This window comes from Melozone crissalis, unplaced genomic scaffold, assembly GCF_028551555.1.
Source record: "Melozone crissalis strain CALT ecotype California unplaced genomic scaffold, PUWL_Pcris_2 ptg000005l_1, whole genome shotgun sequence".
In the NCBI taxonomy this organism is placed as follows: domain Eukaryota; kingdom Metazoa; phylum Chordata; class Aves; order Passeriformes; family Passerellidae; genus Melozone; species Melozone crissalis.
In genome coordinates, this window is record NW_026535783.1 from 50,674,189 (window position 1) to 50,702,000 (window position 27,812).

At 36.3% G+C, this 27,812-nt stretch overlaps 1 protein-coding gene across 4 annotated transcripts in view; it reads right to left on the reverse strand.

Annotated features, from left to right (window-relative positions):
- The window catches only part of AP3B1 (adaptor related protein complex 3 subunit beta 1), a 153,160-nt gene that overhangs the window by 116,592 nt on the left and 8,756 nt on the right, over window positions 1-27,812 (reverse strand). Inside the window, exons 1-6 of one of the 4 annotated variants that reach the window (XM_054285609.1) lie at window positions 26,740-26,961; window positions 22,621-22,696; window positions 16,410-16,484; window positions 11,080-11,175; window positions 8,697-8,857; window positions 5,587-5,653 (exon numbers count right to left, since the gene is read on the reverse strand). In XM_054285609.1, the coding sequence (XP_054141584.1) occupies window positions 5,587-5,653; window positions 8,697-8,857; window positions 11,080-11,175; window positions 16,410-16,484; window positions 22,621-22,696; window positions 26,740-26,912 (648 nt within the window). In that variant the 5' untranslated portion in view covers window positions 26,913-26,961. Of the gene's footprint in view, window positions 1-5,586; window positions 5,654-8,696; window positions 8,858-11,079; window positions 11,176-16,409; window positions 16,485-22,620; window positions 22,697-23,880; window positions 24,100-26,739; window positions 26,963-27,812 lie in introns of those variants that run through there. The other 3 variants (XM_054285629.1, XM_054285638.1, XM_054285619.1) reach the window with 3 other exon arrangements.

Below are 27,812 nucleotides of genomic sequence, written 5' to 3' on the forward strand. Positions count from 1 at the left end.
AAACAGCTAATAATCTGTGTTTATTAAATGCTCAACATTCCATAAAAGCATTTAAAATTAAAACAAAATGATTCAATCAGAATATAAAACCAAAAAATATCAGTTTCTAAAAAACAGTCAGTTAATTTCCATCTCACTGTGTCAATAGTAGCTTTTTGTATAAGGAGAAAATATAAATCACTCCAACAAAACTAGCAATGAGCTCATCAAATTCAAACGCTGCTTTCCATTTATGTATTTTTTATATTAAAGCAATAAACATGGTTCATTTGTCTTCCACTAGATGCCACATTTTTCTGTGCTGTTGCTATGAACTTCAGCCATTAGCTGTGCTCCAAGGTAAACTATATGAACCATCAACAAAAGTGACACCCAATCTATGGAGTTCATATTTTCTCCAGATTATCTATGCTAGTTGACAAGCTGGTAATGAAAAAAATCACACTAAGCAAATGGTTCCTCTAATAACAATAAATTTTCTATAAAATTATGAAGGGTACAAAACGTTTCCTTGCATCTGTTTTGTCATGAATTCTAATTAACGTTGTGAAAACCTGAGACTGCTGGGTCATCACAAGAAGTGCATCGAGGTTTGATTGATAATACAGTGCAAGTTGGCCCATGCTGCCACAATTCTTCTCTCTTAAATTAATGGCCACCCCACCTGCCCTAATCATACAGGCCGAATGATATTCCCCTTCTTATTTCAATTTTCTGGAGGCAAGGAAAGAGGAAAAGATCAGTCATTTATCTTCTAATAGCTGGATAATAGATCTATCACAACAAAACATCTGCACAAACTCAGTAATTTTTTCCACAAAATTGAAGCATTTACCATCATAAAATCAATAAGTTAAGAAAACATTGTGTTACCCACACATTTGGGTTCTAAACTAAAATATTACTTTATCAGCTGAAGACTACTGTTGAAGAGTACCCAGCTTTCTTTCCCCATTATGCCTAAATACACTGCTTTAGTGTAAGAGTTAGATCTTCATCACAAAGCCATCACCAATTCCTAGGATGATCTTTTAATCAAAGGAATGTCACTGAGAAAGAATCTGCACTTTATCTGGTAGCCATGCAGTCTGCAAAAGAAATCTCTATACTCACATATTTGCATCTCTACTCACATATTTACATCTATACTCACATATCTGCATAAGGTCTTTTCACCCCCAAAATGGAGCTAATGCAAAGTTACATGTTATTATTAACAGAAAATTATAACACCAGAACAAAATAATAAATTCATTATTAAAGAGGTATGTACCCATACAAAATAAAATATACTCAAAGCTACAGATGCAAATCAGCAATATATTTGGGCATTTTTAATATACCCATTTTAATATACCCAAATGAATATACAACTACATCCCAACTACATCTTGCCTTTCGTTTAGTAAGGAAGTTTTTAATATACCTGGGATACTTTAATTTAGACTGTGGAATGCAAGTCACAAGTTCTTTTTACTTTACAGGTTTGGATAACACGCATGATTCATTTTCAATGGCAATATGGATTTTATTTTTCTTTAACCTGCTATAACTCAGATATCATTAATGAACTTCATTTTCACTGTTGTTTATTTAGCATTGTAAAATGCACAGACTGCTAACTACAGTCCTTCACAGTATCTTTTTCTTCCAAAAGGAACTTTTGCAACAAATCTTGCCTTAAACCCTATGCGTTAAAGCTAGGTTATCACTGAATAGAAAAAAGAGAATTAGAGTGAAGCAATACAGAATAGACTGAAAAGAAAAGGGAACTAGTTTGCTCTAAAACACCCAGTTATACTTTCACATATGACTAGCCATATTATTTCCCGAGAAAAATAATTTTAGCATAGAATAAAAGCATAGTCTTATCTTTCCTTCTACATAAAACTGCATCACCTGCTCAGCTAGAGTGATTTACTAGAAAAACAAAAGGAGCAGGTATTCATACTCTTGTACCTGCTTATCAAAATGTTAGGTACTTGTTATCCAAGGGTAAAAACATAACTAGGAATTTATAAGCCTAAATAATAAAAATACTTGTAAACATCCCTTTAAAATTTAAATACACTTGCAAAAAATTACAGATTTGTTGATAGACTCTAATTCCTAATCAGCTACCCTTGAGAGTATGTTAACAATGGCTTGCACTTGATAATTTTGCATTTTAGATTAACTGAAAGCTTGTGTTTTAATTGAATCTTTGTGTTAAGACACTCTAGGAGTAGAGTGATTTTTCATTTATCTCAGCAGAAATTTTAATGAAGTGCTGGGTTAAGGTTACATCTCATCTCATTTTAAGCTTTGCTTACCTCAGCTTATATTAAAATTTACTACTGATTGAGATCTAAAAAAACCCCACATCTTGTACTGTCTAAAAATTATTTAATTTTACTATAGTAAAATTCTCCTCCAGATAATGTCTTGCTATTTCAAATGTAAAATTACTCTGGCTAATTGAAATACATTGTGTCTTTTCTGTGCAACAAAAACTGCATTAAAAACACCCAACAGCATGTTCTCTCTGAAAAAACTTCCTGGTTTACAGAAATGTAGAGGCATCTAAACGTATTAGCTATTCTATCTCTAACATAGAGATTACGGCAGTAAATTTCAAAAATCCTGCTTGAGGTCAAATAGCTATGGAAAATAAACAGATTTTGAGTAAAAGTTTACTTTTCAATAAAATACAGTGTCAAATATCACCTGAATAATATTAGACTGTTATGTACCTAGTTAATATTACTAATTACATTCTCCCTCCAAACATGGATCAAAAAGATCAAACTGATTAAAAGAAAAAATATTTAAAACATTATAATCAAAATAACCAATAATCAATCAACAGTCAATTATTTCAGATACAGTGGTTAACATACCAGTGGTTAACATATTATGGCTTGTCTGAGAATTATCAGCCCTTAAGTGCACAGAAGTACAAAAAGTAACTTGACATTTCCATCAAGTGAACAAAAGTGGAAAACCATTGATATTCAACTAAGTCACTAGGACTCTCCAACTCAGGTAAAAAACTACTTAATGAACACACTGATTCACTGACATTATATTAGAGCTAGCAAGAGATGGCAACTAATATTAATGTTGCTCTGCAGCTCTGCATTTAAGTAGAAGGAATCCAAAGGTCAGTGTCAAATATTTGTGGTTCCAGCTACACATTATCACCCTACAGATTTCAGGAACTTTGACTGTCAAACAGAGAACATGAGCTGCAAAAAGCTGAAACATTCCACTAATCAAATACAGGCACTTCATAAGTCTATGACCAAAAGTGTTCTTTTACAGTTTAGTCCCATTTGAAGAATTCATATGGCAGCAAATGGTCCTAATTTTCTTCAGCAAGACTGTAAAATACATAAAAAAGACAAACATTTTAGAAAGTATATTGAAGGAGGTTTCTCTTTTAGGCTAAGTGAAGTAAAGCTTCCCTCAAAGAATTCAAAAAGATGAATCAAATTAACACAAATTTCCCCAGGATGCATCCTTATTAAACCTATAAAGTCGACAGCCTAAGGCCACACCTGTACTTAAGGACCACCACCTATAAGCAGCTGCATCTCCTCCAATTTTAAAGGCTGAATCTAGAAACAAATGGCACTCTTGATTTCTGCGCTGTGAGCAAATTGCTATTTTCCAATTAGGGGCAAAGAATAAGCTTATTCAGATTGGAGTTACCTGCTAACAAAACACTTGTGCACTATGCATGTTCTGTTAGTAAACATGGAAGCTTTCTGGGAATATTTAGTGGTACATGACAAAAGAAAACTACTTAAGATAAAGCTTTGCCATGCTAAAGTAGTCCTTCCAAAACTATGAAAGATTAAATAGAGACTGATCCATTTTAGACCACCACAAGCTGTGGAGTCTGGGGTGAAAGAGCACACTTAGATGCAGAGAGCCTTAAAGAGAGATATGTATGTTTTCTTTCTGAAATAATTAGTCTTCATATTAGTTCTCAAAATAGTAAGACTTCTGAAGCTGAGATGTCAGCCCAGACTGGAATCAGGTCTCATTAGCAAACAGACAAAGAGGGATCAAAGGGAGCAAAAAGTTGTTGCAGTTAACCAAGTATGTCTCCAAACAAACCCAGCAGACCTAAGTCCAGTCTATCATTTTCAGCTACTGCTTCAGCTGATATCTTCATAAGTACAGTGCCCAATACACAGTGTATGCTCTCAATAGGCAATGAGCCCATTATGTCCCCATAAGTAATTCCAAACTCCAAGGAGATAAAAGATCCAAATCTACTCTATACTTTTTTGTTAAAGTAAATGTGTAAATGACTAGGCATGGGATAACCATTTACCATATGCTATAAGGCTCAGGAAATAGAGTACAAACTCAGAGATTTTACTTTTTTTGGGGTATTTTTTAGCCCTTTATTCCTCCACTGGTACTAACAACCTAATCCCACATTCACAGACTGCATGTATACTATGAGCACAAACCATGAATAAAATAGATGAAGAACCACTGCAGACGCAGCTTCACAGAAGCTCAAAGGCCTCTGTCAAATCAAGCACAGATGCAGTCAGGAGACCTAACTGATTTACCGTCTGTTCAGCCACTAAGCCCTAACACACCTCTGTCAGTAACCCTTCGGTGACAGTTACAGGATGTCTTTTAGTCAACAGCACCTTTTATGCTCTGAACACCTTGACTGTGCTAGAAGAGGATACAGCCCTGGATACTGTATCCTGGAGGATACAGCTGAGTTACAAAAACACTTGGAAAACAGCAGATGAAGCAATAAACTACCTGGTACCTAGTAAAATTTTCACATAGTCAAAAAGGATTACATTCAACTAATTAGTGATCTGAACAAGAAGAACATGAGAATGTTTTAATTCACAAATCTGGTTTCTCTTTGAAATCTAACTTTGATTCTTTGGTCAATTACCTTTCTAGTTCACAAGTGGGGAACTTATCTGCAAAACAAAATGAACTGAAGATTGTGGAGTACATTCAGGAGTACATATGAAAAACCTGTAGCTATATAGGGCAGGTTAAATATAACAGGAGTGTTAAATTTACAGAAATTATGTCAGAACATCTCTTATTTACCAGAGTGGAAATCGAGATACTGGCAAGAACAAACTGCACAGCAAATATAATTTTTAACATCCATGCACACTGCAAGACAGATGGATGTCAATAGACACACTGTGCATCATACACAAGTAATTTATTCCTACACTACTACAAACTAACTGAAATTATCAAACTAATTTCCCAATAAAAAAGTGCATATGAAAATTTATAAACACTCGCACACTGATTCATGTTATTATATAATTTTGATTTTCAAAATAAAGTTTAAAGAAGCACACATAAAACACATGCTAACAAAAACTAATTAACAGCCTCATGATGCAAGTAAAACTACATCTTATTAAAGGATAGTCACTATTACATTCATACTATAAATGCATAAATACACAATGATACTTATGTTTAAAAACACACAAAGTCACATTGGCAAGGAAAGTGTATTACTAACTGCTGAATGACAGTCTCGGGAGTAAACTCTATAAAAATAAATGCATATGTCACAAATCTGTTTCTTACCGTACTTCTATCCTTCAAAAGCTTTTCTATCACTTCAATCAACATTTCCTTTTGCTCTGGATCAAGACTAGGAGGAAAAATAAAATTATTTTAACCGACTTGGTCAGATATACCCAAAATTAAAGCAGGTTTGATTTCTGACCTTTAGACGCAAATTAGCAACAAAGAACTTTGAAGAAACCACTTCCAGAAAAGCAAGTATTCCAAAGAACACACTGTAAAAGAACTTGACTGAAAGTAAGTTAGAAGTATAAAATTAAATTAAAAATATAATTTTATCTTAGACCCTTTATGTGTATTCTATAAGAAACTAAAAGTCATAAAAAATCATTAAGACAGGCTACTCAACATCACAGAGAACGTGACTGAACTTCAGATGCTACATGACAAGGTTCTTACTGCTCTTGCAGAAATTAATTTCAGCATGAATATAATTCAGAGGTGAATGACCACCAGGACAAAGATTTTTTATATACTTTTATTATCTAATTATCAACATAAAGCTTTGAGTAATACACTTCAACCACTTTTAAGTTAAACAATAGTTTTAGTCAGAAGTATTGGAACTCAGAAATGTGGACATGATATTCAAGTGTACCTGTACAAAGCTGGTGTGCAAGCTAATGGAAAACAGACTGCTTGAAGTCTAGAACAGCAAAAGCAGAGAAAAAGCAAAACTTGCAAGCAACAACCTTTGTGGTATCTTTTCACATCACAATAGCAGAGAAAAATTTGCCAGAGATATCCACTACTGTCAAACTTGCTTCTTAGGCAAGTAAGGACAAACTTTTCATTCCAGCTGCTTCCCCTTCATGGATCTATACAGCACAGGAGAATTTAAAGCCAAGTCAAAAGAAAATAGAAAATGAATACAAAGACCCTTGGAGATGTGTAGTTCTGTGCCTTTGAAAAGTCATTTCAACATGGATATAACTACAGATAAATGAGGGAGTATTTGGTCATCATTGAATACTTCAATTTTAATGCTGAGTGATCGACTGCCCTAATGCACAGTATATCATTCCAGGTACAGATACACAAAGTCATTATCTGGCTGATTACTACTTCACTAAGACTCTAAGACTTAGCAACACCAGAACATGCAAAATGAGTAACAAAAATTTGTTAGAAGCCACCATCATCATAATCAACACAAGAGTACTTAGTTTTGTAAGTACTTTCATGATCACTTTTCATTCCAACTTCTATTTTTGTAAAGCAAGTTTTACTGGATCTTCTGTCAAGGACCAAAACCTTCAGAGGAAAAGGCAAAAGTCTCTCAAAAAGGTTTTATTTCAAATTTTTAAAAACTGGCAGAAAATTTACAGAGAAAGTAATACTTAAAGCTAAAAAACTTCAGTAAAACCATTTATTTATGTGATCAAGAAAGACTTCAGAAAGGTTTGAATGAATGTGTTTACATTCCTCCCCCTCCACTGCCCTGATATTTAAGACAAGGAGGGGACCATTTTCAAAGAGATAATAAAAGAAGAGGCCAAAGAGATCTGTGATTTCCTCCCGTTACGACACCAAATGAAGGGAAGACTGGAGTATCGAACTTGCATCCAGAACCCTGACTAGAGTACTAACTGAAATACAGAACTATCAAACAGGCAGAGAAGCTGGGAAAACCAAAAAGCAAATGGAGCATACAAACATATTAGAATAAATGGTTACTAGTTCTTATTCAAATGGCTGCAGAAGATGGAGTAGCTAGATGCAGGAGAGTGTATTATCTGTTGAGTTTTACTTAAAAAATCCATTCCTTCTGGATTCTGATTCTGACCAACTCAAAAATTAGTATTCTGAAATGACTTACTTGTTGCAGTAGGCCAATAGTCAGCCTTGCCACCAATGTATGATCAGTAATGCAATGATTCAGTATTGCTGAATTGTCTAGCTATCAGCCATTAACTTTTTTAAACAAAGTATACAAAGACAGCTTGTTAACTACTACCTAATTCTTACTTTCTGCCAAGCCAACTGAGTCTGCCTGCGGGCAGGTTAATTTGATAGCCTCTTCACCAGTTTCCTATACTGTTGCTTCCTCCAGTGACCAAGAAAATTATATTCTCTCTCTTGGTTCCATAGTTAACTAGCACTATGAGATACAGGATTTGTACTGTAAGTTTTGAAAATGTGAAAATAAAAGTTCACACGCTTTTTATAAACAGCTTCCAAATCCTATTACTAAGGACACAATTTTAAACTCCAGCTCCACTCAGAAGTAATCATGAAGCTTACTCTAGTCCAGGTAAGGAGGAATTTCCAGCTACAGCAGCTCAAAATTTTGTATCATGATACTTAGGATGCTTGCATGAAGACAGCTTTTGAAGGATGCGCCCTCTGAGACCGTCTGAACCATTAAGGAAACAGAACATCAGTTTCATTAGTTTTCCTTTGTGACGTTAGCTCCATGTTCATTTCACTACCACTGGGAATACATGGAAAATAGAAGGAGACAGGCCAGTTTCTCCAGATTCTGTTACTGTGTTTTTTATCTGATTCAGAACCTCTAACATCTCTTAACCGCCACTGTTTGGAATTGGTGAAATAAAAGTGAAGTAGTAGAATAAATGCCTGGAAATGTTTTGTAAAGGTAGGGTTCCATTGACTCCACCTCTGCAAACCAGTACCCACATCTTTATAAGAACTCGTACAAAGCAAGAATTTCTGAAGTAAGAAGATCTGAAAGATTTTGACTTGCACAGATAAAATTTCTAGACGTTAGCATTCTTTTGTCCCATGTGTGGCAAATTACTTTCAGGGAAATGCCCAAGGATGAAAGATACATACTTGAAACAGTGAATTCACAGATTCTGTGAATACCCACCAAAATAGTTGTTACACAGATGAAAATAACTAGTATCTTAAAAAACAAAAGGTAGAGCATCGGTTTCTTTTTGTATCTCTTTATAGTTAGCCTGTTAAGTCTAGCAATCAAGAGAACTGCCTGAATTACAACCAAACCAGCTGAGCGACAGAATGCCTATGTCCATCCCATCCTTTTAAAGAAATAGATCTGAGACATGCTAAATTCACAGTAGTCTTTATAAACATAGCCCACAACTATTGCAAATTGTTTTTCAGTAATTGCCAGAATCACTTACCTGTACAGTTTTTGGATTGCATGGGCTGCATTTTTTCTCACATAAGGAGATAAATCAGAAGAGGCTTCCTTAATGGCAAGCATCATAATAGGAACAATAATTGGGACACGTATACTGGATAAAACTCTTAAAGCACTTGCACGGATTAACTGATTAGGATCCTAAAAAACAGGAGTGAAGGGGTGAAATAAAATAAGATAGTGCAGAAACAAGTCATTAAATACATTGCTGTGCTTACACTAATTAGTGATGACACATTAAAACATGTAAATCTAAGTCAGACTTGCAAGTGAAGGTCATACTAACAATTTCTTCACACAAAGATATTTCCCAAACAACAAAAAAAAGTAAAACAAATAAAGAGACAGAACATTAAACATTAAGAAAATACGAAAATTTTACAAAGGAAAACGTTAACATCATGCAATTTTCCAGATAAAAATATGTTAATTGTGGATAAAAATATGTATATTTTATTTAATAATCTGATACATTTGCTGCAATCCAAGTGGAATTCAGATATTCTGAGAGACAGACTAACTCAATTTTAGTGCCTGTATTTACAAAATGTCAAATAAAAATGTTGTTCTCAGTTGTGACATTCTCATTCAAGTTCTTGACAAATATCCATTCTATGCTTTATTGCAAGCTATAAATTGAAGCCAGTAACAAAAATAATTTCAAAGAACATGTCAAAATATTCAGCTAAATGTTTTGAGATTTCTTTCTATTTCTTATCCTCTCTTCTTCTGCGCCAGTCCTTTGGTCAATTTTACAATACTAGGGTTAGCCTGGAGATCCAACACATCTGTATTTGGATGAACTATTACGTAAACGTATTCATTAATCATGGGGTTTGGAACACAAGGGAAAAATGTTGCTTAATCAAGTACTAAATCCCCTGAAATCTAGCAAAGTGAAATTGCAGCATTAGTAATTCACTGTACTGTACTGTGTCTTGCAATAAGGTAAACTCCCAAAGATCATTTCTCCCAAGGACTGACAGCTGGCAACACATATTTTCACACTGGTATTACCTAATTATCAATTAAACTAAGATCTCAAAATCCCTACATCTTAGAAGCTTCTAAGTACTAAGTATCTGGATGGTGAAAGCTTTTTATTTGACTGTTTCTGGAAAAAGATCTTGTTCCTACTAGAGTCTGCAAAGCTCATCTGCAGCCACTTTAGTTTAAAATAAAAAGTTTCTTCAACAGTGGGAGGTAAAAAAAAAATCTCCACACATAAAGCCAAATTAGAATCATTATAAAATGAGGAACAAAACAGTACAAAAACCAAACAGAGACCTATCTTTCATAGCAGGCTTAGTAATTTCTTTAGTTGCTGACAATCTCCACTATTTGGTGTCTACCCCCTTGTCACAGCACCAGTTCTTTTTTTGCTACTCAGCCACAACATTATCACTCCTCTCTCTGCACTCATTACTCTCAGCTTTTAAAAGAGTCATGCCATGAGGAGTGTTCACTGTATACATATATCACAAAAAACACTGGATACAAAGTCATTTGAATTCTAGCTTTTTGTGGCAATCAGATAGTGAAGGCAGTGCATATGACATTGGGATGAAAGTTCAAGGGAAGGGGACAGAAAACTCTCTAGTCGATGTGAGATCCTCCTACAGCTGCACAACTGGTGCTCTGATCACAACATCTTCCATCAAGATGCAAGGTGTGGGTTAAGTAACATAACTGAAATGAACCTAGAATACAAGAAGAGTACACAAAAAGCCCAATCTTCTCTTATTATAAAAACTGGCCAAATTTCAGAACAGAAACTTAATAAATCTTTCTTCTCTCCACAGTCACACTTCAAAGTCAATCCTAAACTTTGCTGTTTAATCCCATTTCTCATTGTTATCTCATTTGAAACAAGAGTACAAAAAGCTACTTTTTCAGTGTTTTTAATGAAAACATACCATGTGCAAGACACTGAAAATTTTAATTTAGGTACTACTGTCTTCCTTATGTTTCAGTTCTCTGTTGTACACAAAGCTCATTTTTTGACCTAAACTAAAAGGAATATAGGTGGTTCATGGTAATAACGGGGTCTTTTTTCCATACATACAAGTTACGTTGGAATGAGAAAAGTCATTCCAGAAATTAAATGTTTGGCATGTCGATTTGAAAGCACCATTCTGCTGTTTTTCTTTAGTGAAGCAATTTTACGTCTTTCAGGCTTACTTAGCTGCTTGACAAGGTTTGAGGTAGAAGAAAAAAAATACGTCGATCACGTAACTTAAAACTACTTTAGCAGATGTAGGTATTTACATGCTTTAGTTTATCATACTACACTTAACCAGATATATTTTTTTTGTGCTACCAGCTATGAATTCCCCATTAAATGTTATTTAGTAGTCACTCACTTTCAAAGCACGCTGGAAAGTACTGATGGACAATAATGCTAGATCTTGCTGCTCCTCTGCGTAGCGCATTAGATAAACATACACAAGCTTTTTTATCTGAAAAGAAAAAACACAGTGAATTTCACAATGAGAAAGTTTTACAATTCTATAAAATTAGTTTCTAGATTTCACATTTTTACCAACATTTTCTTCTAAGAAAAAGTTAATAGATCCCAGAGCAACCACGTGCTTCTCCCAATGTCTTATGAAACGCCTGAGGTGCTGCATGCTACCTAATTAATTAAACAGCCAGATAAAGAGTAGTAACACAAAGTTCTGCTTTATATTATTAACTAGTAAATTAAGACTATAATAAGCTAAGATGCTGACATGGGGAAACTGATCACTTGAGCACACTTTTTTTTCTTATAGAAAATAGTTTAAAGTGAAATAGCCAAGAATTTCAACAAGACCATTTTATTTTACCTTGAAACTCAAAATAAATTACTTTAACACATTTGAAAGCGAATATAACTTAAAGATGAACTGTGGTAACTTACTTTCAAATCTGAATAAAAGAGCACTTATCTTTGATGAAAACAAAGGATATTAGACTCACCTCTGCATGACTACAAGCATTCAAAAGATGCAACATAAGCAAAGCATACTATAAAGGATACAATGTCCAAAGATTAAGAAAACCTCAGTATGATTTTGGGGAGGAGGGTATTCAATTTAATTCACTTTACCCCAGGAAAGTTTAACTCACTTTACCCCAGGAAAGTTTAATTCACTTCATACCCAGGAAGCAGTGAAAACCTTTTTTACATTTGACTAGTAAACTGACTGTTGGGGTTTATAATGGAAAATTCTGAAAGACCCTCAACTACAGCTGTGCTAATAATTACTGTCACTATCAGAAGACCTATCTTTGTGCCAATTCTGGCAAAAAACCATAATACTAAATCACAGACGGTTACACCATGCTAAATTATTTTTTGTTCAGTTAGAGAAGTAGCAATCAACATTGACCACAAGAGGCCTGTGCATGAATGACTGCAGGTGTGCAAAGAAAGCCTCCTTTCCTTGAAACCACTCTGTGACTAGAAATGGAAGCACTCAGAGCTCCGTGACTACACTATTCTTTTTCCATTTACCTTCATTCAATGTTAAAATGCTCTGTTCTATAAACCTAATCATAACAGGGCCACATTAGGCTTGAGGAACACAGGCAGATTTGTTTAATTAATTTATCAATATAAGCACATAAAAATCCATGAATTATTGATGAAGACTTAATTTTTGTTCTATACCACCAATTGTTTATTAGGTCACTTTTTGTATCCTTACCAACCATGACTTAGTGCATATAATCAAGCTGAGGTCAGCATGCAATTACAACAAAAAAATCATAAGGCACTTCTGTAAACAATAAGGTGCCCTTTGCATCTCTTCAAATAAATTAACATATTATACCACCTCTTCATCTCCATTTTCTTGCATTAGAGCACTGAGTCCTGATTTTTAAAAAATATAGCAGCCATTTCGGGGCAGAAAATTCAGGAAAATGACATGGATACAAAGAATATTTTGTATCCAGAATTATGGAATTTGTATCCACAGAATTACAGAATGTTGGAAGGGACCACAAGGATCACCGAGTCCAACTCTTTGACAAATGGCCCATACAGGGATGGAACTCACAATTTTGGTGTTTTTAGCACCATGCCCTAGCCAATTGAGCTACTCTCAGAGTTACTCAGATAAATCAGTGTATTTTAGGCTACTGCATTACAGCAACTTGTACAGACAGATTTGGTTAAGAATTCTTAGGAATAGGGAAAAAGTTGGCAAAACATTTTCAGGAAACAGGATCAATGCACTAAGAATCGGACTTAATCTAGTAATTTCTCATAAAGCATCCTATGTAATGGACCATGATAAAGTTTCTGAGACAGAAAACGTCCAACTAGATGGCTACAAGTACATCCACACTACAACCTAAACTTGTCATCTAACTCAAATTGATAGAGAAATTTGTCAGATGGCTTTACTAAATATCCTGATCTCTGTTCAGTTTAACAGTCTCTTCCTGCACAAATATGTTAGCATTAAGTGGTGATGATGACATGTGAGTTTACATAACTGTCTATTTGTTTTAAAATAGGAGAAAAGGTCCATAAAATATAAACAGTGAAAAGCTTCTACTAATAATGTTTGGTTATGTGATTAAGACCTCATATTCACACCCACAAAGCATCCCTCCCACATGGGGGATGGAGGGATGTGTGCACACAACATCCTGCTCTAGCTTCTCCCAAGCCCATGACAGGAACCATCAGCTCAGAGATGCAGAAAGAAACAAAATAATAGGAGGGAAAACATATTTAGGACTCAGAGAAAGGATACCCTGTCACACTCCTCTCAAAAAAACCTCAGGAGGGCCGCAGCTCCTATGCCCAGGTGTTAAAACCACCAAAAATCAACAAAGACTAGAGCACCTTTCAGACTGAAGGTGTTTACACGTACAGAAATGGGACACAGATGAAAAGTATTTTAGACATGACATGGGATGTTCTGGGGAAGAACTAAAGTGAAGGAGAAGCAAGGGATATCTATATGATCTGGAAAGTAATACATCAGGGATAAGAGGGCTGAACAGTTTGATAATTAATAATTGATAATAATCCTTCTGTTCTCTGCATGTGAATAGCATAATCTGTTGCATTGACTTATTAAATTTCATTTTGAACTGTTTCCTTTATTTGGTGTGAAGATGCATTCATGTGCCTACACCTACAGTCAGGCCACAGGCTGGAGGGCTGCTATGTCCATGGGCACCAGCAACTAGAGAGACGAGAGTGAGGGGATTAAAGTATGACTCCAGCATATGCAATGTTAGATCAAGCAATAGGGATCTCTAAGCCCAAGGAGGCAAGCATCTGGAAAAAGTGAGGGTCTGGCTGCCAGCACCTAGGCTGGGACCACAAGCTAGATGGCCCCATGAGCATGTGTGTAACTGAAGAGACCAGAATATGTCAAACCAAGCACAAGCCAATTTGTCTGTGGTGCATCAAGCTGCACTAGCAGACAAGTGGGTGAAGCGGTCTGGGAAGGAAATAGGTGTGGGTGTGAGCATCTATGGGCAAGACCACAGGAGGAGCTGGCTATGCCACAGACCAGTGAAGTCCCATCCTGATGCAAGGAAAGCCCATGGCCTGCGGGTCTCTAGGGGCAAGAACCACGATTTTTTGTGCATCTCTTCAAGGGCACAACCACAGGAGTTTAGATAGTAGAGGAGCAAGAAAGTTCTGGCCAGATCCACCTGTATGTGCGCAGAGGTGCACACACTTGTGCGTCCAAGGGCGAGTCCATGAGGGAGCAGAAGAGTCCTGGTTTAGAGGGATTCCTGTGTGTAAAGACAGTTGTACCAGCAAACGAGAAAGGACTACAGCCTTAGGGGCTCATATGTCCAGATGCCATCAACAGGGGTGACTGAGATCCGTGGGCAAGGCACCAGGCAGACTCCATGGGGATGAACACTGTATATATACACACATTCCCACTAGCAGGCCATCTTGAACTGCCAAGCTGCTGATACTGTTTGTGCTCACCTGAATATCCCATGGCAATTTACATGAGTGCCTCTCTACATGCACATTTGTTCTGTGTATGTACAGATAAAATATTTACATGTATGTGCACACCTACCAGGAATACAGTCTCAGCTTCACTACTGGTTGGGTTAAAAGCCTGGAACTAGGACAGTCTTGCTTCTATCAGACTAGAGGCTCCAGCCCTAACAGTTAAAAGAACTCCAGATAAATAATATTGTTTAGGGCACTTGTCTTTGTCTAAGGTCTCCCTGTTAAAAATTTTACTTAAGACTACTAATAACTTACAAACATAAATTACATTTGAACAGAATTTTTAACTAGTCTGATTTCTTACCCACATCTTTTTACTGCCTGTCACTAAAAGTACAATTACAACTTCTAAAATTATTTTAATACAGTAAATTCCTGAAAGACTCTGAATTAGCATCTTTGCACATTTGCACCTCCTTGACTTACCAGAGCTCAATACTTGGCCTTGACCAAATAAATCCACTCTGTCAAAGAACAAAAAAACCCTAAGATTTCAAAGTAGTAACTAAAAAAGAATAATTTCTTCAAAGCTAAAATTAAACTCAAAGTTGACTATTACTATCCATCCATGTAACTAAGGAAGAAAACTGATGTTTCATCCATTATATCACGGCATGTTAGAGTGAGAAAGGAGTTTGCTGAGGCCATTACTATTGGAAATATAACCTTTAGTGCCATAAGCCAGGGAAAAAAATATTTTTTTGTTCCTACTAATAATAAAAATATAACAATAAATAATAAAGTCTGAAGTACATATTTTCAGAAGAGGACAGAAGAACTGAAGCATATATTCAAATGATTTCTTTCCTTAAAATCCAATACTTCAAACAATTGTTGCCCACGTTTTTTGAAAATTACAATCCTGAGCAGTAGGAAGCAACTAAAGTCATTGCATGTTCACTCTACTTTCATCAAACTGATGTTTGTTAGGCACCATGAGGTCTCAAACTACAAACTTACAGATGCTGTTTTTATCTAAATCTTATTTGTAAAGTCGACTATAACTGTGACACTTCTACAGAGAAGTTGTCAGAGTATGCGCAGTAATGCTAGTGAGCATCAGAGTTACATTTTCTACATACACCCTGTGGTTATACAACAGTAACCCTGCGGATTTAAACACATCATTCTTTAACAGAACCTCAATTTTTTAGCATTCTGCAAATCTGAATTTTCACAAGTCCAGGATGGACTTTCCCCCCTTGCTTTCTTACAAGAAACAACGACAAAAAAAAAGATACAGGAGCAAGCTACTTTTTGTCTAATAACACCCAATACAGATGCAAGAATACACCTTTTTTTTTAGCCAGACATTACCTTTCAGCTTTGATCTGCAACAGATGTTTAAAGATACAATGCAGCACAAACCCAAGCTTTGCAAAAAGCACCGCACTTCAAATACTGAACTACAGTAACTTTCCTCAATTACATCATACCTCATAAACTTTCTAAAATTAAGTAATTTTTCTTTTAAATGTAAAGAGCTACTATTTCTTCCTCCAAATCACCCAACAGGTTTCCTTCATTTATGCATAAAATTATTACCATAATGTCATTATTGAAATAAACTCCTAAGAAGTTCCATTAATGATACTAGAGATTTCATGCATTATGTTTATTTCATGCATTAAGTCTAATACAATTAGACAAAATTTTCATAAACAGATTTTCCACAACAGTATGTTTAACAAGTTAGAGGAATACCTCAATATTTTTACTGGCAACATTCTTCACAACAGCAGGAAACAGCTCAGAAGCATTTTTTCCCTTTGCAATCATCTGAAAAAAAAAAAGAAGAGACAAATCTGAGTAATGTAACAATATAAATTCTTTGAATGTGGTTTGGGTTTTGTTGTTTTATTACAGATCTTTATTTCAAATCTCATTTCTATGAAATTGAGGATAAGGATTTGGGGCTTTGTTAATTACTAGACCTTAAAGGATACAATCCATACAATAAAAACTCTTGGGTGTTGTCTGGTTATGAGTTTGCTGGAGTGGACTTGAACTGGACTTTAACACATAAAACAGCAAATAATTTTTAACGCTTTCAAAATTACTAAAACCAAAGACCTTTCTAACCAAAAAAGCCCTGCAGAATGACCTTTTGGGTGGTGGAGGGGGGTAAAAAAGACCAACCCAACAAAATCCAAGAAGTCATAGAAGCTTAAGTCCTGCTCCTTTTGCCTGGAACAGCTATTCCAGGCAAACACTTTAAAAACAAAATCAAGTTATTTTCAAAAGCAAGCTAAACACAGAAGGCCATAAAGTGTTTATACAGAACAAAAAAGAAAGAAAAACCACAAAAGCCACACAGTAAAAGCAAGATCAATCAACCCACTGAATTTTTTTTTTTGAAACAAAGTTTTCGTGTTTGATCATGAACAAGGCATGCCACAAACAATAAAATGGTCACAATAAAGATAATAAACATCAAAACCCCGGCTTAGCTTCAAGTCTTGTTCAAATAGCTTAAGAAGGAAGTTATTTGTAGGAAACCAGATACATAAGAAGGAATAAAAGACTTTCATATACACTACAGCTGCACAATGTTCTGCTTAGATATAATTCCAGTAGGATGTCTGGCAGTGCTTTATGTCTAAACTGCAAATACTGGAATTTCAGGACGATGCTACATCAAGTTACATCAGGTTCAGTCTTGCTGATACAGACCCAGAGCACTCCCATCTCTAAGAATTTGTGCGTCTTGCTCAAGGTCAAGATTCAGCCAGCCAAACATCACATCAATCAAAACCCACAAAAATCTCACTAAGAAATCATAGAATAGTCCTTTAAAAGTCATCTAGTCCTGCAGCAAGCAGAAACATCTTCAAGATAATCACAGATCAGGCTGCCCCTCACTGAATGTTTACAAGGATGGGATATTCAACGTCTCTCTGGGCAACCTGTCCCCGTGTTTCACCACCATCTTTGTAAAATCTTCTTCCTAATCTAATCTAATCTAAATCAACTGTCTTTTAGTTTAAAACCATCCACCCTCATCCAGCAATCACAGGCCCTACTGGCAAGTCCCTCTCCAGTTTTCTCACAGACGCCTTTATGTACTGGAAGGTGCAGTAACATCTCCCCAGAGTCTTCTCCAGGCTGAATAACCCTAACTGTCTCAGCTTGCCCACACAGGAGAGGTGCTCCAGCCCTCAGATCCTTTTCGTGGCCTGCTCTGGAGCCACTCTAACATGTCTGTTTTTCCTGTCCTGAGGAATGCAGAACTGTATGCAGTTCTTCAGGTTGGGACTCTGTTAAGAGAGTGGAATAGAGCAGCATAATCATCTTCCTCAACTTGCTGGCAACACTTTCTGGGCTATTAGTGAACACTGTCAGCTCACAGACACCATTTCGTTCACCAGCACGCCCAAGTCCTTCTTGTCGGAGCTGCTCTTGATCCTTTCATCCACCAAACTCTGCTGATACTGGGGGTTACCCTGACCCAAGGACCAGACCTTGTACTTGGCCTTGTTGAACCCCATAAGACTGCCATGGGTCCAAACTGCAAGTTTGTCCAGATGCCTCTGGATGGCATCCTGTCCCTCACGCATGTCAACTGCACCATTCAGTTTTGTGTAGCCTGCAGATTTGGTGAAAGTGCACTCAATCCCATCATCAATGTCATTAATGAGTATATCAAACAGGACAAGTCCTAGTACAGACCCCTGAGGAACATCTCTTATCACCAATGTCCACTGGGGTCCAAGATACATAAGCAACAAAAAATACCCAGGCATCCAACAAAGAAACAGGAGTTCTGCAGCTGCAGTTACTCGTGTCCATGACCATTACACTCCAACCATTACACCACATTATACAGCTGATTAAACATCATATTCTCAACTCACAGATCTGTTTGTGTATTTCATTGATAAAACACATTAAAAGCATAAAGAGTTAGGATCTCATGCAACAAAAGCAAGAACACACAAAACCAGGAAATATCTAGTAAACCGCATATTCTGAGAAGCTTAGGAGGATGCCAGAAAGAAGGCAGCTGTAGCTCAAGCTATTATTCAGTCTTTCAAAAAGGGAGTAAGAGCAGCTGTCCAGCATGACATTTTGATCTAACCCATTTAACATCTTAAACTGTTCATTGCACCTGTATTAAAACACAGGAAGTGACACAAGTAATGAGAAAAAGCAAGCACATTAAATGAGTTCCAAGGGGTTTTTAACCAAGAATCTAAAACAGATTTACTACTTTCAGGACTGGGGCGTCTCCACAATAAATGCCAAATTCAAAATGACAAGGTAGAACTTAGCAACAAGATGCACTGCAGAGAAGTAAGAAAGAACGAAAAATTATCATCTTATCTTGGTGCAACAGAAGTCACAATACTCAAAAACAGGGATGATCCTCAGACCTCGCTGATACATTGTAATGGTATGACTCTATGCATTACTGGGATTATTCAATTGATCTACCATAACAGCTCCAGTGTATCATGTAAATATGTATTATAAAAAGAGTGTATTTTGATTCATTATTGCATAGCAACTCGTGTAGACCCTCCTTAGCTTATGGATCATTAACCTGAAACAACATAAAGGTTCTTTCCAAGACTACTGTCTATCAAATCTTTTTTGTGGCTGTGCCTAGACATTCGCCATTTGTGTTGTCTTATACACCTGGAGTTCTTGCATAAAAACATTCATTCTAGTGCAAGTGCTGTGTAATGTCAAGATGTACTTTTTTTTTTTTCCACATGAGAGACACACAGACATGGATGATACTCTGAGGGAACTCAGGCATGTGAGAGTTTCCTAAACTTATGCTCTGAAATCTTCAGGAGTGAAATTTCCCTGGTTTTTCCCCAGAAATTCAAACAGGTTTCACTATCTAGTACTCATTGTTTTAAGATCAGTGAATCTTTTAAAAGAAATATCAGCTTTATGTTTTCATGCATATAGTAGAATATGTACACAAAAATTTATTTCTAAACCAGCTGTGTTGCTTATATTCTTCCAAAGACTGCAATTATTTTATTGCATGCATATAAGAAGAAGAAACATGCAAAATAACACACTGATAAAAAAAAAGGTCATTGATCATGAAAGTCATATTTTAGCTAAAAGTACACTTAGGTACCTTCACGCATAAAGGGAGAAGTGAGATCAAAACTGGACTACTCCTATGCTTGAAACAATGCTGTTTTAAGTCACTCTCTGGAAGACAGATTTTGTTTTACTTGTAATGAATCTCCATCTCCCTAGGAGAAAGTTCACAAACTATCTTAATGGAGGAAGCAACCCCAAAAAGTGCACCAGCATTCTCCTGCTACTTTGCTATCACACCTATATGAACAAATGAAAGTTAAGCCTCTTAAATACTAAAATATTAAGACAACTGTTGGTATCCTAGAATTATAGTCATACAGAGCAGTTTAGGTTGGCAGGAACCTTAAAGACTAACCCACCTTCCGTGGTTAAGGACACTTACTAAGCATCTTCCCTGTGAGGACAGGCTTCAAGCTTGGGGAAGAGAAGGCTCTGGAGAGACATTAGAGCACCTTCCAGTATGTAAAGGGAGCTAAAAGGGAGCTGTAGAGGGACTTCTATAAGGGCATGTAATGACTGGACAACAGATAACAGCTTTAAGCTGACAGAAGGCAGGTTTACACTGGATGTTAGGAAAAAGTCATTGTGAGGATGGTGAGGCAGTAGAACAGGTTGGCCAGAGAAGCTGTGGATTCTTTAAGTTTTTTTAACTAACACTTTGAAAATAAGCATTCCAGTGATACTCTGACAATAGAGTTCCTTTTTCCTGTAATAATAAGGCTAGAGGAAGCCTTTCATCTCTGAAAAACACATCTCATTCCTGAGAGATGTAAGGTCCCCTCTGTATGTAAGCACAAAAGTACCTTTGTGCTCCACAAGAACATTATCGCCACTCCTACAAGGCCTGATGCTCATATTGTGAAATGTCCCAGTCTTGACCTGTAAAGCCCATTGTTTGAGTTTGTTATGTCAGTCAGAGGTTAGTGCCAGGCATCTGGTGTGAAACCCACTTTAAACATAGCACAGGAAACAGCAAATACCTTGAAGATATGAAAGGAACTGGAAACAGAGGATTCAGTAAATCAAACAACTCACTTGCCGTTAAGTAATGGTCAGCGCTATATGCTAAAGGGCTGCTTCTACCTCAAGTAGCAGCAGTTGAGCAAGGGAAAAATATCCAAAAATCAGAAGGTTGCACACTGCCATTTGGGGAAGTAGTGCTCTTCCTGCAGTGCAGAGCGCTTAGAACAGGAACAGAAAACAACAACCATGAACTTGAAAAAGGACAAAAATCTGCTATTGGAAACTGGAGAGAATTGTCAGAATTGGAAAATGGGGTAGGCGAAGAAACAATGTGCCCAGTAAATTCTGCCTTCCCTTGCTGAAGACCTCTTGAGCCTGATCACTTCAGCCAAAGTCCATCAAGGATCACAGCTATCACTGCTAACTACTCATCTCCAACTTCATGGTATCACACACTTCCAGGAAATTAAAAAAGCCATTAAAACCTCTTTCGAATGTTCAGCAGGAGCAGGTATCTAAAATTACAGAGTTTGCTCATTGCATACTCATTTGTAAAGACAGCATTTTTTGTATGAAAAAAGGAAAATAAAAAAACCAACCCAGTAAAGCCTTGGTTTAAAATTTAAAGCTGATTCAATTTAATGTTTTTTAATTCCCCCCATATATATAAATACACAATGACATTCAGTTTCAACAGTTTCCAAATACAGAAAAAGATTTGGCCAGCTATTCAGAAAACAAAAACAAGGGAGCAAGAGGCAACTTGCCACAACTCTTCTGCCCACAGCAATAACCAGAAAAAAATTACTTTCTGAGGGAAGCAGAAGAATGTAAGTTTACCATGGCATTTATAAAAGTCATGTGTTTTTGCAACAGTACATCTGTATGCCAGACTGGTCAAACCCTTGAGCAATCCCACATCATGTTGGAGAAGATGAATCAAAAAACCTTTCCCAAACCCAAGAAAGACATTATGAAACAACAGCTGATAGGTTACCCGGACCTCACAGGTAAATGGCGTCTCTGGCAGGACTAAGGGATTACAGGCAAAAAGACAACGATCCTGATTAAAATTCCCATCACTGGACAATCATGAAGGGGGAAGCCAGCTCTGGAGTTAGAGGAAAGAACACGATCACATGACACCACCTGTACCTACTCACTTTGGTATGTACTTGGACAGGATTAAGTACACAAAAACCAAGTAGAAAAATAAAGCACATCCGAGTAGACTGAAAAAACAATGACAGAAAACAGATTCAAAAGCCTCAAAACAAAAAAGCCAAGTGGACACTGAACAATCACCTGTAGTACATTCTTCCCATGCTTTTAAAAAGAAATAAAGTGATTCCATCCACTTCATGAAGTTTTGTTTATAGGGTTTAAACATATAATAGTGTTAAACATTATTCAATCACACACATTCACCTGAAATAAGTTATCAAATATTCAGGGATGATGCTCAATCAAAAAAGAAAAACCTCATACAATAATAAAATAAAAATAGTAAATGCAACTTGTAATTTTATTCCTGCACATTTCTGTTGTTTCCAGTCTGATGAATTTGAAGCATCTCTTGAGAAGCCATTTCCAGTTCAAGGTCTCACTGAAAATAGTTGTTTACAGGTATATTTGCACTGTTACATAAATATTTTTAAAGCATGTGACTGCATATATCCAAATACACCAATTTCTACACAAAATTCCAAGTTAAGAATTCTACCATTTCTTCACCACAACTTTTAGAGATCATTTGAAGACTTAACTGCTAATCTGGTAAAGAATGTGTAAAAGGAAATCATTATTCCCATCCAAGAAATGAAAATAATAATAAACTTCCATATCCCCTAACAAATAAAAACAGTAACAAAAAAAATTCACATACCCCAACAATCCTTTTCATTGCATCCAGCTTTGCAGAATCTTTACTGCTTTCCAACATTTGTTTTAGGTCTTCATTCCTATGGTAAAAATACAGTAAAGCATCAATTAGAAAAACTTAAAAATCAAACCAGAATACCTTTTTGTAGGCTTGCATCAGCTCAGCAACTTACGGTGAAGAACTACTCCCTCTTGCCCACTTTTAATTTTTTTTTACTCTGCATAATGAAGTATTTAGCAAAAGAATGTAACAGATTCTAAAAACAACGTAAGACCATGCAACTTCAATCTGCTGTTAAGTGAACCTGTCTCGAAGGCTGAAATCCTAAAGCACAAGAAGAGCTTAGTTTAAACCAACAACTCATTTACTTCTCCCTTGTCCTCCAGAGAGGGCCAGATGTAACAACTAGAAGTTGGCATGTTTGTGTTAAAATATAATATCAGCTTATGTAAGTCACTGAAAAATCCAAACTTCAGTATGCTCTGAATTTCACTAAGAATCACAGATATAACCTTGTGCTCCTACCTGCCTTTCTGGACTGCAATTTGCTATCCTCTATGCTAAGGATTAAAAGCCTCAGATCTGAAGTACGTTCTACCAGTTGTAGGACTAAGACAGCTTGATGATTAGACACATACAGTGTCCAAGCACTTTTTAGAGCTGAAATAAATTCTCTCACAAAAATATCAAGTTAATAAGAATGTTCTCTTGTAAATACAGCTTTTTATTAGCTGTCACTAATAAGAAACCTCATCCTGCTCGGCTTTTTAGAAGTAAACAGATCACAGTCTAACTGCACTTATAGAGTACGAAGGTTTACAAAAAAGATTCTTTGAAGAAACAGCTTTTTTGTAACATCTAGATTGCCTGATTTACTGAAAGATAAAAGTAGATAGAAACTTGAGACACCTGAAATATTCTGAAGAACTCTGAAGACTTTCCAAGTTCAAACCCTGTGAACTTTCAAACAAGTGAAAGGCAACATGGTGGGTAGACCATGGAGGGACACCAGATGCCCACAAAGCCATTCTTTCTCTCCCTTCCTGAAGCAAGATGAGGGTGAGAGAATAGGATGTAAAAAACCTCATGTGTCAAGACAAAGACAGTTTAAAGGCTGCATGCAGAGGCAAAGGAGAATAAAACATTTATTCTCTACTTCACATCAGCAAGCAATGTCCAGCCACTTCCCCAGGAGGCAGGGTTTTAGTAGACTTAGCAGTTGCTCTGGAAGACCAATAAGAAAGAAGAAGAAAGAACGCCCACCCATTTTCCTTGTTCTTCACTTTTATTGATGACCATCATATGGTATGGAATATCCCCTTGGTCTGCCTGGGCCATGAGTCCTGGCCACACATCCTTCAAGGTTTTGCCCAGCTCCAGGCTGGGAGGGAAGGGGGATATTGGAGAGGCAGTCTTGACTCCTGTGTGAGTGCTGCTCAGCAACAGCAACAACACTGGTGTGTTACCAACACTGCTCTCACTACCAATACAAAGCACAGCATGATGAAGACTGCTGCAAGGGAAAATAATTTCATCTCAGCCAGATCAAATATATCCAGACATGATTTTAAAAGTGAATGCAGAGCCTGGATATATATTGATTTATCACTGCTCTCATAATTTCATATGAGAAGGTGTAAGCCAAAGCTGGAATTAGTTACAAAGAGAAAAAATATTGTCATTCATTTGGTCATAAACCCTTTAGTGTTTTTCCTACTTGCAAGGGACAGAATCACTCTAAAAGAAATTCCCTCATACTTTCAGAACCAGTACTGCATCTGCTTTGTGCCTCCCCACAAGAAATCCACATTGCCCACATTCCAGTACACATCCATGTAAGAACTGCAACCAGATGGAAAAAAAAAGGCCAACAACAAAACAATCAACACATTTCCTACTAAGCTAAGGTATCCTAAAATTTAGGATAACTACATGCAACTTACAATTTAAGTCTAACTCCTTTTTCAAATCTAAGTGTTTCATGAAATAATTAGAGCAATCTATTACAGATTCCCTATACTGTCAATGTTGGCTTCACTTGACAGCCTAATATTTAATGATTCTCTTAAAAAAAAAAAAAAGGAAAAAAAAAAAAAGGAAACATTCCATTTCCTTGCCTGCTTTAGTACCACTTCGCAAATATCACTGGTAACTCCCTATTTTGTCTGCATCACACTCAAAGGTTTTTACCATCTTTAGCTACTCATGGACATGTTCAAAGATCTATAAGGTCTTCTATTTGTTACATTTGTTTGATTGTGTATTTGGTAATTTAAAATGTATGTCCCATTCAATTTTGTCCTGCAGTTTTGCATACTGCTCCCATCAGCTTATTAAGTCTATAGCTGGACACCTTCCTCAAAGGCAAGTTGTGGCATACAAGGTACCTTCTTGTAACACCACTCAAGGTTGATAAATCTGTTAAAAATAACTAATGCTGTGATGTCATATGTGTTTTCTTATTATCCACATTCCTGTTCCAGGATAAAGTCACACCTTTCTCTAGATTAAACTCTACATTTTTTGATTTGACTCGAAGATGCTTGTATTCACCTCTACATCACCACACTTCTTTTAGTCACTCTATATTTTCCCCTCAGATCCATATTCTTATTTTTTATATCAGAAATAAAGTATTTGTTGGTTTGAGGCTATACATAAAATATCATTAATACTTCGGGCTTTTTACCTTTTAATCCATCTGTATAGTTCCATTTCCTACGTTTTAGGAAGAGTAGTTTTGATTTAATTTTTGGCAGCTCTCTTTATTCCCATCACTCTTGGCCACAGGAACAGCTGATTTTGCTGACCATTCCTACTCAGCTATTCCTCATAGGATACCAAGTAAGTCTCAGGTTTTTTTGATCAGCTTGTAGTACTTTGCCTGACACTTTGCTCTAGCTGGATACAGAAACTCAGAAACCTCTAATTCCTTCTGCTTAAGTCATAATTCTTCCCTGTGCAGGAATCTGTACAACATGGTAAGAAAAGTTACACAGCAAAAAGACAGGACTTGATTCAAAAAGTTGTTCTTAGTCCTATGCTCCTGGTTCCAGTTTCCTACTGTTGTTGCAAAATGTGAAATTTGGAAAAATTTTCTTAAGAAAGCATGTTCTTTGATGTTTCATCTTTGTATACTTTCAAGCCTAATCAACAACAAATGAGATTCAATCTCTGAAATGGATAGCAGCTAACAAGCAAGTTCACAGTGAGGTCTTTGTCTTAGAAAGACTAATTACTTGACTGTAGAATTGCCTTGTTAACGTTTAGGGCTTGATATGTTTCAATGATCTCAGACCCCAGCTGAGGCTAGCAAAGCTTGGGAAGAAGGACACACCCCTGAGGGCAGACCAAGAATGCAAATTTGATGGGCCACAACGACATTCTGCAGGACCACCAAGACAAAGAGTAAACTAATAAAGACAACTCAGCAATAGGGTGGAATCAGCTCCAACTGGATAAAAGGCAATTCTGGCAGAGAGAGACTATGACCACAGCCCACTGATTTAAAAAATCACTGACCCAGAATAAGAGAAAGGCTGAGAACGTGAACCAGTTATCATGAGAAGTGAGAAATTCATTAACCAATAGAAAGTAGAATACTAATCAACAAACAAACAAAGAAGAATATGTCAACAAAGCGGAAAATGTAGAAATAATAATTTGATTTGAGGATGAAGTAGCAAAAATGGAGGAAGTTACACACAACAAGATCCAAGTTGTGGATAACATGCTGAAGACTGTCTCCCAGAATGTAACAAACAACAAGAAAAAGGTGAATTTAAAATGTGAAGACAGAAGAATGTTTATTGATGAGCTCTACTTCTAAATGCTTATAGAAAACATTCTATCATACACTTCAAATTAAAACATTTTGAACTGTTAGCTGGGAAGATATAAACCACAGAAATTTATATATGAAGATCTGTTTTCAACCAGCCTTATTTCCATATGAGAAAAGCGGCAGGGGAAAATGTAAAGAAAAAAAATTAGAAATGAAACAACAGTTCTTGATGAATCAATTTGGAAATCAATTGTTACTTGAATAGATGGTTTGTTTGGGTTTTTAAATATCTTTTCTAACAAATAATAATCCAGGATTAGCAAATATTAGATACTTACAGAGTAAAATATTGCTCCATACATCCACCTTGATCACCAGCAGCAGCAAGCCTTTCTTCTTCTACAGTTAGATATGGTTTCAGTGTAACATCAAAGTTTTTCCCTTTAAGAGCAGACTTAATAGTGCAAGACACCTCAATTATTTTGCCCAGCATTGTGGAGTTTTGTTCCATTCTTTAAAGTGAAGTATGTAAAAAAACCAATAAAAAAAAAATCACTGAACTCAACCAAGGTTGCCTGTCAAGAGTGAGGTCTACTCTAAAAAAAAAGAAAATCTCACAAAGTAACAGGATATGCACTCCCTTGCTGTTTTAACTTCCAGAAACAAATACCATATGCAAATTTCAAAGGTCATTTCCCTCCAAAAACAACCCTTATCAGAGCCTCAATGAACAATGGGAAAAGCAAATGCATTTCAGTACTTTGTAATATAATTTACTGTACAGTACAAGTATTTTCATATTTTGATCATTAAGAAGTTTTAAGGAAATTTCAATCTTTTAATAAAAATCCTCTAAATAGAAATAAATGTAAACATAAATGTATGCTTTGCAGTCACACTAGGGTTCATGTTTCTATACTCATTAGTTATGCTGAGGTGACAGTTCCTCAATACACAATCCTAGACAAATACTTTCTTTATCACTTACTTCCACTTGCCAGGGGCTCAGGAAAATGCAAGCAACCCTCAGCTGCATCAATACCTTTGCCTCTACCTGTGAAAACTTTGAGAGACTTTACCCTTACAGAGCTAGGTACACATTATAGATGATTGAAATACAAACTTTATTACTTCAGGAGCAACACCAGGTTTAAATAAACCTAATCTGATAGTTGACAAATTATGTGGAACTATACGAAGCACAAAAGTAATGGTCCCAACAACAGCAGATGAAAAAAGACCAAACTTTTGGCAGAGTATCAATATATAGTCTCAGCCATTTTCCCTAGCAGTAGGAAGAGTTAAAATCACTCTCCAAGAGTGATTAAAAGACAAACCCCAGAAAAACAGGAAGATTCCCACCTATCTGCCCAATGATGTATTCTAAGACCCCTATGAGACTTCCCTTGAG